This window comes from Aythya ferina, assembly GCF_964211825.1.
Source record: "Aythya ferina genome assembly, chromosome: 3".
Lineage (NCBI taxonomy): Eukaryota > Metazoa > Chordata > Aves > Anseriformes > Anatidae > Aythya > Aythya ferina.
Window position 1 is genome coordinate 70,673,406 of NC_140298.1, and position 17,578 is coordinate 70,690,983.

The 17,578-nt window shown below is 41.9% G+C and overlaps 1 protein-coding gene across 2 annotated transcripts in view; it reads right to left on the reverse strand.

The window, feature by feature from the left end:
• PDSS2 (decaprenyl diphosphate synthase subunit 2) overlaps nt 1–17,139 on the reverse strand; it is a 107,927-nt gene extending 90,788 nt beyond the window's left edge. Inside the window, exon 1 of one of the 2 annotated variants that reach the window (XM_084514558.1) lies at nt 16,844–17,139. In XM_084514558.1, coding sequence (XP_084370684.1) covers nt 16,844–17,067 — 224 coding nt within the window. In that variant the 5' untranslated portion in view covers nt 17,068–17,139. The remainder of the gene's footprint in view (nt 1–16,843) is intronic. The other variant, XM_084514557.1, reaches the window with a different exon arrangement.
• Nucleotides 17,140–17,578: the final 439 nt, after the last annotated feature.

Here is a 17,578-nt window from a genome sequence, read left to right on the forward strand (position 1 = left end):
CTGATGCAAGTGTTGATGCCCCTTCTGCGGTAGTGTATGCATCTGGGAAAAATCCACTCTTCTGGGATTAAAAGAATCTTTTGATTCAGGATTTAACAAGATGAAAGTACAGGATCAGCCCTGACTTGCCATCATTATACATCTAATCTCCACTTCTGCAGCAGCAAAGTCCTCGATGGATCTCTGATCTCACTCAAATCTTTTCTTCACACATCCACTTTCCTACATTGGTCCAAGGACTCCTTCAAATAAAATGACTAGGGAATTTTAGATATTCACACAGTTTTAGCTGAAACAGGGACGTCTATAAACCTGACACACTGTTAGCATGCATCGTTCACCTCCCTTCTGCATAGTTCCTCAAAAAAGACATCCATCAAACTTCAGTAACACAGTGCAGGATGCCACAGATTGTGCTTTTTAAAACATTTGTTTTCTGATGCACATTATAAAAACTGTCCACAGCAATGATCTCGGATAGACATTGACATAAAAAAAATCAGCTCCTGCTAAAGATGTCAACAGACGGGCTGAAATACAGATCCCAAGTCAAGATGCTGCAGTGACCCTCATCGTTAACTCACCGTATGCAGACACCTGGCAGAAAACTGCCCAACACGGGCTGAAGAGGCCCTTAGTCCCAAAGGCTGCTACTTCTCCAGCAACAGGCCAGTTGCAGAAAACATTCTGCCACATCCAACTTTCACCCCAAAGGGCTTCAGCAAGCCAGAAAGAAGAGCAAGCAGCCACAGCTTCCCCCGTGAACTTCACACGGCTTTTCATGCATCCTGAGCCCCACCTCTGTAGGTTAAGGCCCCATACCTTGTCTTGCTGGTCTGCGAGAAGTCAGAATCCCACTTGTAGCCAGTGCTGCTGAGATGGCACACAACGAGACCCTAAACCAGCTGGAGCTCCTGAAGACGTGCAGGCTTGGTTTATTCTTCTCTATCCTTGGCTTATTCTTCTCTAGTAGAACAATAAACAGACCTAGCAGGGCAGCTGCAGATTTCCATCATTATTTCCAAGATTTGCCATTACAGGAACGATGATAGGAGGAATATAAAGAAAATATTTAGGATTCATTACTTCTGACAGAGAAGACAGCTTTCAAGAAGGAAGCAGAGCCAAAGGGCCAGTCATCCCAAATACAGCTCATGGTGGAAGTCTGATTTTAAGTAATTGGTATTTCTTTCAAGAAGTCTGAAGAAAGATGTCTGCAGAAACCTCATGAGGTGTTATGTTCCCTACCTAACAAATCTGATGCTGCACAGAAGCTGAAAATTAATATACATCTTGTTATGAAGCTCAGCGTGACAGAAGTCCTGTTTCTTCTGTTTTTTGTTGGAGGTAACACTGTTTTCTTATCAGATAGTGCAAACTGCCATCCAAATTTCTGTTCCCCTTTACTCCGTGTCTGTTCCCACCATGTCCTGCAGATGGCAACAGCAGATAAGATATTTCTTTCACACTTTTCTTGTCGGAGGCCTTTTAAATTCCAAGAAGATTAAAAGGCAATTCGGTGAACATGAGATAATTTATTATTTCAAATCTATAAAATTTACTCCATCTTCCTGCCACACATTTCATATCTCTTCAGAGGTTTCACAAATCTTTATTCACCAAATTCAAGGCATTAGTACTACCTAATATGAAATAAAGGGTAGGTAGTATTGTTAACTTTGATAGAATGATATTTTACACATGAAAAATATCTTTTACCTACCAGCAAAGTTGAGGAACAATAAATTCACACAGTGGACAAAAATATTACTTTAAACTTAGGATGTTACGACATTGCTCCTTTGAGATTCCCAGAAGCTGAATTCATCTAAACTTCATCTTTCTGTGTCTTTTATGAAGCTATTGCTGTAAAATTTAAAATTCGCTGTTCCCATAATCATCTGTGACTTGATTATCTCACAGGATGCAGTAGACTCATCTGAATTGGAAACGTGCTTTTCTCCTTGCTCGTTGCACCTTTTTTAGCTAGACAGATGGTACAGCAGTTTCAGAGCAGAGCTAAGGAGCTGACAAACAGCTGGAAGATTTTAAGCATCCCACTTCCCCTGTCTGGGAGGGTAGCCATTCTCAGCACAGCTTATCTGAGATTTCTTCAGACAAGGTATTTAAAAAAAAAATAGCACTGAAATGCAGTAAGTTACTGCAAAATAAATTTCAGAAAACACGGGTGAGTGACTGGGCATGACGTTGGCTATCATTAACTGGGAAACAGATCTCCTTCCGTGACCCAGGCAAAACCAGTTGTTAAAGTATTCAAGGCGTATTTGACACCTATTCACCTCAGAAGCCTGTGAAAGATAAACATCCTTTCCTACGCTGAGCTCTGTATTAAAATGAAATTATCATGAAATAGAGAAGGATTGCTCCTGCCAGATGCGTATGAGGGATGCCAGCAGCTGTGCTCCCCTGTTAACTTCATCCTGAAGCGAAGGGGTGAATGGAGAAAAGCTAGGCACCTGCCTGCGTTCTTGGCGTGACGCTACTCTTCGTTGCCAGTCCATAGAACTGAACTAGTTAACGAAACCAAGCTGTAGCAGCAGCAAAGGACACCTACAATATTCAAGGCCATTCATCCAAATTTTGGAATCTAGGAGAGAAAAGAACCGTTATAGCTTGTTTTCATCTCAACTAAAGGAGAGGCTGGTATAAAACCAGAGGAATATGAGGTGCCACCAAGTTTAGAAGCTCGTCTGCTACTTCCAACACCCCTGACAAGAGCACCCATAAAGATTCAAGACACAGAAAGGGAAGCTTAACTTTTCCACAACAGCAAAGCCTCCCTAAGGAACCTAAACATCACGTACTGCAAGACAGTTATGCTGCTTCCATCACTGAACCAGATCAGCCCAACAGAAAACAAACCCAAACTGACAAAAAAAAAAAAAAAATCCTACTGTTTTCTTTTTCCCTGAATTAACAAATTAAAGCAGTTTACAGAAAGGCCAGACAAGCACCCAAGCCAACGCATGGGGGAGGTAGGCCAACACAGGCCAGAGAAGAGCATGCTAGCTCCTTCCAGCAGCAAGAGCCCTCAGCCCAGCCCAGCTGCTTGTGAAACCACAGTCCAAGACCTCTCCAGCCAATTTTGATTCCTTTCAAGCACTTCTCCCATTCAACACGATTGCCTTAAGCCACTTGTTCAAGTTCTCCTGACTGCATCGCTTAGCGGCCAACCAAAACAAAAAGATTTCTTGCATGCTTTAGAAGCTAAACTGTTTAGTAAATCCAGAAAGATGGTTTTCAGTTACACTAATAAAACCTGTTTATCTGCAAGCAGTTTTCTCTGAACGGTTAAAAATTCAAGTATTTAAAGAAGCTCACAAAATATTACTTGTTTTCTTGCAAGTATAAGGGTTTGGGGTTTGCTTTTTTTTTTCCTCCACCCCAACAAACTTTCTTCCCAAAACATGCAATAAAAATTCAAATAGCAATAATATAGCGAAACTAAATATATAATAGGTACTAATCCTATATAGAACAAATGTTCATGATGCCAAATTGGGAAAAGGGAAAAAAGATTTGGTTTACTTCTGAACTCGGTGACTGTTTACTACTCGGATATAAGCAAACCTCATTTTCCACAATAGTCATCAATTTCATTACAGCTTTTACTTGTCCTCTAGGAAAAAGGAATTCCCATTTCTTAGGGATTTTTTTTTTTCCCCCTCTTCAGTTTTCCTACAGATTTTTTTATTATTATTTTTCCTATAGAGGCCTTTCAAACCTAAAGATTGAGAAGCAAGAAGGCAATGACCAAGGCAATAGGAATAAACACTCCGGGGTCCGACGTACGTGAACAAAGGAGAAGCTTCACAGAGCTGTAATACCTTTACCCAGGACTGGTGCACTGATTCAAATTACAAGGCTGCTACATCAGCCAATACAGGATTTCAGACGCACTACTAAATCCTTCAGCAAATTATGAAACTAAAGCTGAAGTTGCTTCACTACATAACTCAAAGCCCTATACCTAATATTTGTAAGTCCCACCAGAACAGGAAAGCACTTCCTATTCTTCGGTGTCCAAATACATTTGAACAAACCAATGCTTTGCCACTTGCACACTCAGACATCACCATCACTTCTGCATTATGTCAAAAATTTAATTAATAAAAGTTCTCCTTCCCTATAGCTCTTCTAGTATATTACTCACATACCTCTTCAATTAAGTAAAGTCCCTTTACAATCCCCTGCTTATCATACCAAAGATTGTTATGAAAAATGCTAAATATTTCCTATTCTACTTGGCAAGCGTACAGCCAGGCAAAAAAAAGGCTGTCAGACCGCATATGAACAATATAAACACGCAAGACAAATAAAGTTCACGAACTGGTGTCTGTAAGGGGAGCTGTTAGCCTGCTGAAATACATCTTCCCATTGTTTTTGGTTCAAAGTGATGAAAAGGGCATACACGGTAGCTCGCTTTTAGAAGCTGAAAACATCCTGAAACCACTGGCATGCTCTGGATGCAGACTGGAATTGTTTCATTCGTGTCTGACAGCCTCCCCGTGATCAGCCCTCAGCACACCCCCCCCACCTGCCTCCTCTTTAATCTCACTTCTGTGATGTGCCCCCATTACTTTTGCTTCTTGAGACCGGATTTCTTCACCTTCTCCCTCTCTCATTAGGTATTTCTCTAGTAATTTACTGGTCACTCTCCTCTTCCTCACTTGCTAGCAAGTCTGTCAGGGCCCTCGTCCTTTACCTGAAAAGCTACCTTGCCTCTGGCTTGCTGCATTTCATCCCAACTGCCTGGCCTTCTTCTTGTCATTATCAGGCAACCAGCTGAAGCTTATTTTTGCCAAAATTAACCTTCAAACTTCTTTCCTGGAAGTCCTTATCCTTTTCTTATCGTTTAAAAGATTTCAGCTGTTAATTGAATGCAGTATAATTAAAAGCAAATAAAAAAAAAAACTGTCACCAAAAAAAAAAAAAAGAAGCAATGAAACCCAGCTCCTTTTCAACACTTTCATCAGCAAACAGTCGTCTGCACCTACTGCATGCAGACCACTAGCCTCAGGCAAGCGAGACCTCTGCACGGTATGTCATCATTATTTTGTGCTTTAAAAACCATCAGTGGGGCACACACACTTAAAATAGCATAGAATATTGTTATCTGGAGATTACTTTCCACCTCAGTCTAAAAAAATGTGTTAAAACTATTTGTGCACAAAGAAAAAAATAAATCAGGTTTTGGGTAACCTTCTTTACACATGAAATAACCAAAGATTTTTTTTTTTTTTTTTTAATATATGATACCAATAAGCAGTTTCCATTTACTTGGCATCATGAATTTCAACATTTTCTGTAAGTACTGTTTTAGCTATTTGACACATCAAATTAGTGCTGCATCTCAGTTGTAATAACTTAGTTACAATACATTTGTAACGACCAAATCAGTCTTACATCATTTGCAGTAAAAAAAATAAGCATTTTCCAAATTAGCTGCAAGCATTGTTTGAATGGAAGACTTCGTAACTTACAGGGGAAAAAAAAGGAAAAAACTGGAAGGCCTTACAGCAGCCTTATAGCGGCCTTCCAGTGCCTAAAGGGGGCCTACAGGGCAGCTGGAGAGGGACTCTGTGTCAGGGAGTGTAGGATAGGACAAGGGGAATGGTTTTAAACTAACAGAGGGTAGATTTAGATTGGATATTTGGAATAAATTCTTCCCTCAGAGGGTGGTGAGGCCCTGGCACAGGCTGCCCAGAGGAGCTGTGGGTGCCCCATCCCTGGAGGTGCTCAAGGCCAGGCTGGATGGGGCTTTGGGCAGCCTGGGCTGGGGGGAGGTGTCCCTGCCCATAGCAGGGGGTTGAAACCAGGTGATCTTTAAGGCCCCTTCCAACCCAAACCATTCCGTGATGCTACCATTCTCCCCACACTTGTATTTTCCACAAGCTTTTCTGTTTATAGTCCAGCTCTTGCGTGCTGGGAAGCCACAGGCCCAGCACAGAGCGCTTTTTGTTTCGTCTCCTCAGGAAGACCTCCACCTCACAGCAGTGACTGGCACACCTACCTTCATCCAGCTCAGAATCTTCTCCTCAGCACACACTGAAAATGAAAATACATGAGAAAGTTGCAGTTACAGGGCAGGCACTTTGCTCTCTACCACTAGCTGCAGGCATTGGACTATGCTTATTCTCCAATTATTAAGAAACCAAAAATATTATGATCTTTAAAAAGAGGTGTGAAGCAGAAGGATTTTAAAAGCGGCTGCTGTAGCGATGCCTATCCTGCAAGTTGTTGTAAGAATGTTCTCATAAAAAGGTTTGCTGAAGGCTATTTCCCCTCCTCTTTGATTCTGCTCTTCAAGTAGCCTCTCAGACGGTTCCTTGAAGTAATTAACACAATTAAAGGTGCAATGATGAAAGCTAACCAAAAAAATGTTCCATGACTGAACTCTTTACCCTACTTTATTTTATGAACGTCTCTTTTATTGTAACTTAACACAGTACGAAATAAATTGCAGCCTGGCTGCAATAGCCACACAAGGGAAAACAATTTAGGTTTGTTACCTCTTTATGTATCAGTCCCAGGCTAAATTTAAATGCATGCCAAATATGACCTAAATTTGTCACATCTTCAACAAGTAATCATACTCCAGGCTAGGAAAATAAGCAGTGGTTCAGTCCCCACAGCCCATAAGTAACTGATAAGGTTACCATTTTATGATTGCATATAGTTATACACATAGAAGAGAAATGTTTTTAAAAGCCAGGGGAATATTTTCTGAAATAAGGATATGAAATTAACACCAAATAAATCTGTTTCTCTATTTTGTCTATCTTCTACTAAGATTTCACATGTTTGGTTATCAGTACCTCATTTAGTTTTACATCAACTTTCTGCAATCCTCAACAACTTCCCGAAGCAACAGATATCAGTAGGTCTTGATCTTCTCTTCTACAGCTAAAAGGAAGATGTGTTTCTGGTGATACCTTCTGACCATCCAAGCTGTTCCCCAAAATGCTGGACACAGACCAGAAATCCAAAGGAAAGCAGCAGTCTCGTTCAATGGAGCAGGATACAACAGCCCATTAGAGAATCACGCAGCAAATATTACCCTTCTCCACTGCTAACGTAGTAAAAGCTCCACAGGGAAGAGCTGAGCTCACCTGTAACTTAAAGATTTAACCCCCCAAGTAATTAATTAAAATAACCGAGATCTCTCATGAAAGAGCCATTCGACATTCACAGGGGAGGGAAGAATACAACTACACCCTTCCAGTAATTAGCAACACTATTCACAAGTTTCACACATTTGCATTACAGCCTACAGCACGTCAGCATTCATTCCATGTAGGTTTCAATTATTAGCGTCCTCACCTTTTTCAATGCATTTTCTTGCTTTCCTAATAATTACATTCATAAGAACAACACGTGTTTGTCTCCAGATTTAACACACGAAGAACAAATCTTTAAATCATGAAGTTTTATATAACAGAGATCTTTGTTTTCAAATTCCTTTGAAAAACAGATTTAGGAATGTTTCGTGAAGCCTAGTGACAGCAGTTGGTAGACATTTAAGTTTTGTTAGTTCACACAATTTCTTTTCTTCACAATCTCAGCACAATGCTTCTTCCTCTCAATAACACTCGGTAACGTGGTTCCTTATCTAGCACTCCTTTTATCATGACCAGAGAAAAATCAGTACCATGAAGGCTTAAATGGCAAATTTCTTAAGGCATACCAGGGAGCACATGCTTCCCAAACTGTTTGGTAAATGAGACCTGTTTACAGAGCTTCACCATGTGAGAATATGAAAAAACCTTCAATATTTAATACCTCCAAGCATGCCAAGGCAGTGCAAACCAGTGGTACCACCAAGAGACAGTATATGAACCCAAACCTGGTATTTCTGGCAAGTCAGTCACCTGGCAATAGCAGCAGCAGAGGGATGGAGAAGGAACCAATTCTAGCTGTGAGGAACCCCCAACTTCTGGTTGGGATGAAAGTTCGGTTAGGACATAAGCTTCCTCTAGAAGTCCACGGGCAGCAATATGATCCCAAGGGATCCACAAACAAAAACTAAGCCTATGTTTCTGTTGCTATAACATAACGCAGAATGCTCTTTTTTCCTCTGATGTCATTTTTATAACATTATTTTGGAATTTGACTATTTTAAAACTTGGTTGCTATGACACATTATACTCATTACATGGATTCATTTCCTACTTTCCTACTGGCAAGATGATTCGTTTCTGGTTTATGAAGTTATATTATGGACAAAAGACACATAAAATATACTGTAAATTCTAATTGTAGAAACTTCTTTAATGTGTTCCATTCCTTGAATAAACACACTGGAAGAAGGGCTTCCCCCACAACTACCTTCTGAGTCTGCATTTCCAGCTTCCTTGGGTCCTCTGAGCCTTATTTCTGAAAACAGGCTTTGCACATCATTACTCCAGCTGATAGATGAAATGTGATTTCTTGCAGAGTCTGTCAACAATGCCCCGTACTATCCAAACTTACAAAAATACTCAGAAAGTGGCAAAATCTTTCTGTGGACGATGGAACATGGAGTACACGCTCTCCATGGTATTTCTGGCTCCAGCATCCAGGAGTCAAGAACAGATGATGAGTTTGTTATCCTCAAGAGATGATGATCTCTTCTTTTACATTTCAGCTTCACCTCCACAAGGCAGAGGCTCGAGGAAGATGTGCTTTCTCCTGTAAATTCATTTTTAATTACTGGAGTACGTAATACCAGAGAGATTCACAATCAGAAGTCTACTCCTAAAAGCACGATCCAAATATGAACTTCATAATGGAGCATTAACATTACTGAAGTTCTCTTAAAATATGCACACAGTGTGTCTTCATCTTCACAAGCCACATTAAATCAAAAGCAGCTGGGAATCAGAGACAGGAAGGTAACTGGGACAAAATCTTCCCCTTGTATAATACGCATGCAAGCTACACTGATATATCATAGGTACTTTTACTTCCTAGTCTACAAAAATCTATGAATTTTCATAATATGAAAACATGATAGCTATGTCACATTCAGCCTCAGAGCTCAACACTAATAAAAAAAGGAACACAATGCATCTTTGGACAAAAAAAATCACTGACAAACATCCTCTAGCACAATCATTTTTTCAAGTGTGTGAAACGCAGATGACTTTTCACCCGTGACCACAAAGCTTTGCCTTGTGTATTTGACCTAAGAAGTATTAGATTTGATTTAGCTTTTAAGAACGCGAACTTTCTGCTAAGTTTGATTAAAAGCAGTCTTACCAAATTAACTTATTAGGGTGCTTCTGCTGCCTAATCATTCAGATGACAGCCAGACGCAAAGCGTGTAGGCATCAACCATTAGCCTCAGATTGCCTTAATCAGGACTAGGCATTTGTAGGATGGCTCTACACAAGCACATGCTGCTAGAGACACAGACCTGCTTTATGATGGAAACAGACTTTTTTTTTTAAAAAATGTAACATAAGACAACTCAAAAAAAACCATGACAGAATATAGATGTATTAATGCCTTGATCAAAATTTTGTGGTGTGTCCTCAACAGAGGGTTACTGAAAAAAAAAGCTGTCCTTCCATCAAGTTTGCAGCATGAGTGCAGAGACCTTGGAAAACATAACAAAAGTTGTTGGGGAGATTTGTTTTTCTCTTATAAGTTTGCAAATTCTATATAATGAGTGAATTTTGAGTATGCTTAATAGCAGGTACTACTATTAGCAGGTACCTAGTTCCCAGGTACTACTTCCTTGGCTGAGAAAGAGAAAAAGGGAAGAAAAATAACTCAATGCACTAATTCTTTTAAGAAACATAAGATTACCTCTGGACCTTTTTCATTTTTCCACAAGAAAATCCACCTGAACAGGTCCTAGAGCTCCTCAGTTCAGTCAGGTTTTGAGTCACATTTCTAAGTCCTATGCATCATTGTAAGTAAAATCTAGCTAGGTCACAGGGTGTTTTTGATAGAAGTTCCTGTATTATGAGCCACACACCAGTTTCCATATATGATTAGTTTTCCTTTCCCTAGATGAATCTTTCACACAGCAAGAGGGGAGGAAAAAAAAAAAATTAAGCTGAAGTGATTGTCAATGCCAAAGAATTAGCAGGGACAATTCAAGGACAGTAAAACATATGCTACGGATTTTAAACAATTTCTTAAGCAGATCCAATTTTTAAATTCATGGTGTTCCTTTAGAGCCTGTCAGGTTTGTCTCCAGCAGTATTTCCTTTAGGGCAAGTGCTGTAGACAGTCTGCCTACCCTGAGGGAAACTAAGAGAGTCAGAAGTGGGGTAAAGCAAAGATATTAATAATTTAAGACAATGGTCTTCCACCCCCAGGAGAAAGCAATAGCCTAAGCACGGAAACATCTAGCTCCCTAGCTTATATTTGTGCTTTGTGAACTTTATAAATCTATTCAAGAAAACACAAAGCACCGTAGAGGAGACAGTGTCGTACATGGTTCTCAGCAGACGTCTGAAAACAATCACCACAATTTGTGAACAGGGCTTCCAATACTGTACAGACCTTGAAAACGAGGAGAAAAGTCAAATTGGGAGGCAGCATCAAAAAATAAATGCACACATAGATTTCAGAAAGAGTAGAAGAATCAAGACAAGTAGCTTTACCCTGAAAGACAAGAAAGTCAAGGTAAGCCTTCAAAAAAAAATTCATTAAGAGAAAATTGCTTCCAGTGACTTAAATATGAATTTTGCTTACTCTCTGACATCACTTCTCATTTGTGCTTTACACAGAGGAATATTTGGTAATGGTCTTCTGGCTTACAGAGAGAATTACCTTGAAACTATTCCCACTACTCCATACTCTTTCCCTGCACAGAACAAACACCAACATCACATCCATTCACTAGCACATTACACTTGTTATTCAGCATTCACACGTGTGAATGCTGATTTATTACTACCTAATAAATCAGCATGAGGCTGATAGCACTCCCATAGAAACACATATTCCCTATAAAAAATTAGAAGTTACCAGTATCAGGACAGGTTATTAGCTTTCCTTGTAAATAACTCTATCAGAGCATCCCAAGCAGCAACATCACCTACCGATTATGTTTTGTTTACCAAAACCAACCTGCATGGTGAAATAACACGTGCCTCATAAGCACAGAAACCTGGATTCAATATTTAAATGAAGACCTCTGTAAAAAAAAATATTATTCAGAACGTAAAATAATTTTAATTTGCAGCCCAGTTTTTACACACCCATGCTGCAGGCTTGCTCTCAATCATGCAAACAAAACCCCACAGAAGCTAAGGCCCCTTAAACATCAACTGTGAACCTCAAGCACGAGTGTACAAATTTGGATGCAACTCTCACCTTCCCGAGTCTACTGACAGCTCTTCGAAAGAACAGAAATAACTCCTGGGCATGACCATTTGTGTATGAATGCAATGCTGCTGGTGGAACAAACTAGTATGAAACATACATTGGTGAAATATGCTGAAGAGAAACAACAGGATTCAGGAGAAAGAGCAAACAACACATGTCTATCCATCCCACTTGACCTTATTACAGTATAAGGGATGAGCACGACAGATAAAAATGCATTCCCTTTTCCCTTTAATTGTACAAGATAATATTAAATGAGTAACTAAAACCCCATACTGAAATCCACAGCTACAACAAAAATCAGAAGGAATCATAGAAGGTAGCTTCCGTATATATAGGAACCCATAACTGGTTCAATTTTCTCCATGTCTTCTCACCTGCCAAAGTTAAGTTTGCCACAATAGCTCTTAGAGAGTTAATTCAGCCAAAATACAAAATAAAATGATTTTCGTTGTTTAAGAATTTTCTTTGAGTGCGAGTACGGTAACAGAAAGGACTAGGGAGTACCAACATTTCTAAGACATGTGACACGACCAAGTTTCTTTGAAGTTAAAGTCCACCAAAACAGACTGAAAGATATTCACGAGCATCAACTTAGCCAGGCTGGCCTTTCCTGAAGGAGAGAAGCTTCTTGATGGGGCAAGCCAAAGCAAGAATTTCACTTCAGTGCATCAGCTGGAGCTCTCCTGCCAGCATCCCTGCTTCCATCAGCTACGTAGTACCCTTCAAAAAAGTCTTCCCAGGGTCAGGTTAACCTTGTTACCACCACCAGTATTACACTAATCCGACAATTAGTACCAAACTTATAGAGCACTTGTTTAGAGAACTCATTTTAACCTCTTACCCTGCAACAGAAGGAGAGGGATGTCACTCCCCAAGGACCTTTAGAGATTCAGTACTTCAGTAAAACCTAGAAGATTGTAGCAAGTTTTGGCCTTTGAAGGCTACAGGCAGAAGCCCTAAGCTTCAGAAGATTCATTTCTCTAGCCCAGAAAATGAAAATAAACTAACATTTGAGAGAAGTTGCTAAAAAGCTCCTCATAGTCAATCACAGCACATACAACAGTAAAAAATGATACTTTTAAGATCACGGTAAAATACAAACTAGCCACAATTCCACCCGTACATGGTTGGGACAAAGCCCCAGCACTGCTGTCACTCGGTCATCCCCGCAGGAGGAAAAGAACACACACCACATCTTGTAACTTAGGTGTTACCAAACTAAGCCATTTCGACTACCAGGAATCCAACATTATCAGACAATTTAACCCCAAATCACCTACCCTGCAAAATGCTCTGGATTGCACATTAGGCTCAGTGCTTACAATGACCAAAAACCTACACGGGGCAGGCTGCGACAGAACAAAACCCACTCCATCGATTTTTATTATTATTTCTGAAATAATCCAGGAAAACTGTAACCACATTTACATACGGATTCCTCACCAACAAACAGTTCTGACAGAGCTGAAATACAACCATTCCTCCCACATGCTAATGACACAACGGCTAGTGCTAAACGGCACCCCGTAACAATTTTACGTGCATGAAGTGCTCCATTTCATTTACTGGTATTGTAAAAGCGATGCACTGGCCATAACGTTTACTGTTTACAATCTGCAGCAAGCTATACCCTTCTCGAGGGATATTAAATAATCAAGAAAACGTTATTTGCACTATGTATTTGGGAAAAGTAGATTGCTGTGCCAATTACAGATTCTTTCCTATATTAAAAATGATGTACGTCAGCCAGAGAGAAGAGAGAGGAGTGGAGATTTATTTCCTTCCCATCTGAAAAGAAGGTCACACGTTTATTCATTGAAAAAAAAAAAAAAAAAAAACTCCTTTAGTACAACAAAACCTAAAGAGTAAAAAAAAAAAAAAAATTATACATTAGTTCTGAGTAGCTGCTGAAAACACTTCATTATAGGGAAAGAAAAATGAAAGCTCTGACAAACAGTTTGGTGATTCACAGGACTACAAAGAAAGATCCAGCGGTAGTCAGAAAGCAATTCTGCTTCCACAGCGTCCATTAGAGGAGAATATTTTAATGGTAGCATTTGTTTAAAGCGTTCTTTGTTAATATTGTTTATACACCGTTTTCCACTGAAAGATCACGGTGATCGATGAGGGCTGTAATAAATTAAGCGTAGCACCCCCCGAAAGCAGATGCTGTGTTATGCGTTTCACAGGTAAGTACACGCAAGCATGAAAAATTAAGTGACTTGCCCTGGTCAGAGTGCCAGGAGCACAGCTGTGAATATAATCCAGACACCCCAACTCCCAATGACCTGTTAACCACTAAATGTTAGCCTTTCTGAAATGATTTTTTCCCCCTTCACATTTCACCCTCTCTCTAAGAAGTCTGGCAAAGCCAGCACCGGGGACGTTCTCTTCATGGGGCTGACTTAAGAAACCAAAAGCCGAAGGGGAAGACAACCCCCGGCTGACCTTACCACGTGGTTTTCAGAATTCCCAAATCCCTCACTGCTGGGGTCAGTTACCCTCCTCTACCCCCAGCAACTGCAGACTCAGCAATAGCTCGCAGATTTAGAGCTGCTGGCCAGGCGCAGGCTGGGTCGGAGCTCTCGGGGTCGCGCACCATCCCTGAGGAACACCTGCTGCCCTCCTGATTCATGGCAGGCGCTTCAACCCACGAGCTGCCGCATCCAAACCAGGGGAAGAAAGGGATGGGATCACCCGAGAAATGTATCCTGCCCCAACAGCTGCTCCTCCACACGCCGTGCCTCTCGCCGACTTATCTTTAAGCTGACTTCTTTAAGGCTCTCGGCACTGGCTACGCGCTGCAACAGCCTGCTGGCCCAAAACACAGCAAAAAGGTTAAAAAAATGCTCATTAGCACTCCTCAAACACTACAGGCTCTCAGTGTGGTAGCAGAGATGTCCTGTGCTGTCTCACTTCTGGACCTATGCCCCGCAAATCCAAGGTTTTTCTACTAATGCATAAGAAACCCATAATGGGGTAAGGAAGACTTCAAGGAGTAACGAAGCATTTGGACAGGAAGGGAGGACAGAAACAAAGGAAGGAGCACCGAGGACAAAAAGCTCATGGTCAAAGAAAATGAATACAGCTCAGAAATGACAGCAAGTAACCCTAATTTGATTGTCACTACTTATATAATATAGCTTCCAAAATAAATGAGTAGCAACTTGAGAAACAACACGTGCAATCAATCAGTTTTACAGCAGTTTTCACACACAGAGAAAAATCTCTTCAAGCGTTGGAGTACTTAATAGATGTATACAACACTCACAGTCTGAAAGATTAGAGTTGAGCAACGTATCCATCACTCAAAAGCTTTTCAGAAGTCACCAAAAACATGTTTTAGATACCCATACTTTTAAACGTCTGCCTAGAACACATAATAAGAAACCTATATTGCTTTATAAACACGGGTAAAAAAATAAAAGCCTGTTTCTTAAGTAACTGTGCTAAGGCAGAAAATAGATCTCAGACCCATAACTGACATGGATTATACTTATAGTCAAGCTTACAACAGCCACATTTCAGGGATGTATTAAGAAAGCACACAGTCAAAATTCACATTATTGCGAAACCAGGCCGTAAAACGAGGTAACGTACAACTTGAACGTCGCTACAAGCGCAGTAAAATTTTACTGCAGGAAATTGGCTCTTCTTGTGATATAGAGGTCAAGACCGCTGGAAATGCATGTACAGCAGAGCCTTTGGAAGTATCAGTGAAGTAAATATAACAATACACAACATTCAGCTGTTTTTAAGTAAATACTGAATACTGTTTCCAGCGTAATGCATCAGGTTACTAGCGTGCACTGAAATATATATGAATTTCCCCTCATACACAAAAAAAAATAATAAATGAATGGAGTTGATCCAGCTGGCCCTGTGCATAATTATAATCCTGATGGTGTTCCACAAGCCACAGGCTTAGTGAGTGTTAAGCCCAGTGCAGCCTGTGAGCATCACTCCAAAAAAGCACAACGAAGCATCACAGCTCTTTCCTGAAATATCCATCCATACCCTAAAATAACGTTTTTTAGCTTAATTCACAAATAAACTAGTAACTACTGTGCCTTGAGCAGACTTTCAGGCTAGCGCCAAAGTCCAGCTTTAGCACTCGGGGACTCTCTAATACTCCTGTGATTGTAATAGGAACTTAAGAACCTAAATATATTGCGTTTGGGTCCTCCTGCTAACTGCATTCCATCAACCCACCCTAAAAAACACCACCAAAGGCAGAAAAAGAGCTGTGAGAAGGCAGAAAAAAAGCACTTGTTGTTCCTCCCTCTTACAAAAGAGAAGAAAACTTTTCCACGCTTATCATAACGCTGCAATCTGTAGCTAGAAGCGATTCCAAAAAATCCAGAGAACACCCCCTCCAGCAGCATTTTCTGAAGTCGGGTGTTTTACACTTCCATTAACGAGTTGATTTGTTTCTCCTAGAGAAGTCTGCTTCGAGCAACATCTACACCAAACCCCCCAAATAAAAGAATTTTTGTTTAAAAAACTGTATTTGTCCCCTGTACTTAATTCAACTCAAGAAAAGCAGATTCACAGAGGCAGAGCTTGAAAAACAAATCTGATTTTTGGTATCGTTACACCGTAACTATAGTATTGCCAAGGACCACTACACAGCTATATTTTCTTATTCTTTAAGAAAAAGAAAAAATAAAAAGCACAACATTTGTTCTGAACAAATGCTAAGCTTTGTTTTACACCTGTTCAAAAACACTTTGCATGTGAAGCCTGGGTCCTACTTACTGTTTTCAGTTTTAACAAGCACGGTTCTAGGCACACAATAAAAAAAGACAAGAAAACACAACCCAGTGCATTTGGCAAAATCAGACTTTTGAAAAAAATCATTAAGTTTCTGGTGCTTTATTGTTAAAAAGTGCTGCCAGTTGGTTAGTGCTTTGCACAAGGACAACACTGCCTAACCATCCAACTTCTGCTTACGGGCAGGCACATAAATCCGCCACCAGCTTGCCTTAAAAACTGAAGGGTAGACAAGCAGCTCGGCACCCTGAACCACCTCAGGCACGAACAAAAACCTCACAGCTCCCAGGGGATGGCCCAAAACAGGCGAATGCTTTTAGGGACAAACCCCACGGTGCAGCGCGGCGTCACTCCGAGCTTTGAAGTTGACGAGGTTCTCCGGCTTTTCACTGGCTTCCTCACGATATAAATGGGAAAACTAGTATATATAGAGAGAGATGGGGGTACGGGGGAGTAGAGGGTGAAGGGGCAGCGCTGCTTTTTGCACCCCCGAGGGGTTTCTCTGCTCCTCAGGGGGCTCAGCCTGCAGCCGCCCTCACACCCCGGGGGCCGGGGGGCCAACCACAGACCTGTTGCAGCAGGGAACCGGCGGTGCCAGGGCTCCCTGTGTCGCCCCCAGACCCTTTTCATCCCCACTCCCTGACCCCAGACCCCTTGTTGGAGCCCGCCGGGGCAGCACAGCCCCTTTTATCCCCCCCCTCCCCTCTCCCCGGTGGCTCACCGGGCGGTGTCGAGCAGCGGGTGCTTGGTGCCCACCAGCTTGCGGACCTGCATGGCGATGTTGCTGAGCTCGTCGCTCAGCAGGCAGCGCAGGCTCATGAAGGACGTCGGGTAGCCCACGATCTTCTCGGCCTCCGACACCACCTGGCTCCAGGGGGCGGCCGGCGGCGGGGCGGCCCCCGCCAGCCCCCGCCGCCCCCCCAGGCGCAGCAGGGCCCCCCACATCCCGCCTCAGCCCCGCGGCGCCCGATGGCGGCGGGCTGGGGGCGCCCTGGGGGCGGCCATTTTGAGCGTCGCACAGCGCCGGAAAGCGAGGGCGGCGCTGCCTCAGCCCGCCTTCCCCTTCTTCCCTTCCTTCCCCTTCTTTCCCCTTCCTTCCCTTTCTCCTTTTCTTTCCCTTTTCTCTTCCTCTTCCCCTTGTGCGTGCGGTGCGCAGGGGGGAAGCGAGCGCCGGTCCCCACCAGAAGCCCGCTCCGTGTGGGAGATGGGTTCGGGGGCTTTTCCCCTTGTTGCTCTGTCACGCCGCCGAGGGTTTCGTGAAGAGCCACCTTCAGCCGAATTTTGATGCTGAAAGCAACAACTAACGGCCCAGTCAAAGATATCTGGGTCCTGTAGTTCCACAGCGTGGTCTGCTGTGTGTCATTTCATATCCTGTTACTCCCACAGCCATCACTGACCCCTCTCTGCAGCCACATGTGCCCAAACCTTATGTGAAGGCAGAAAATGTCCAAACCCT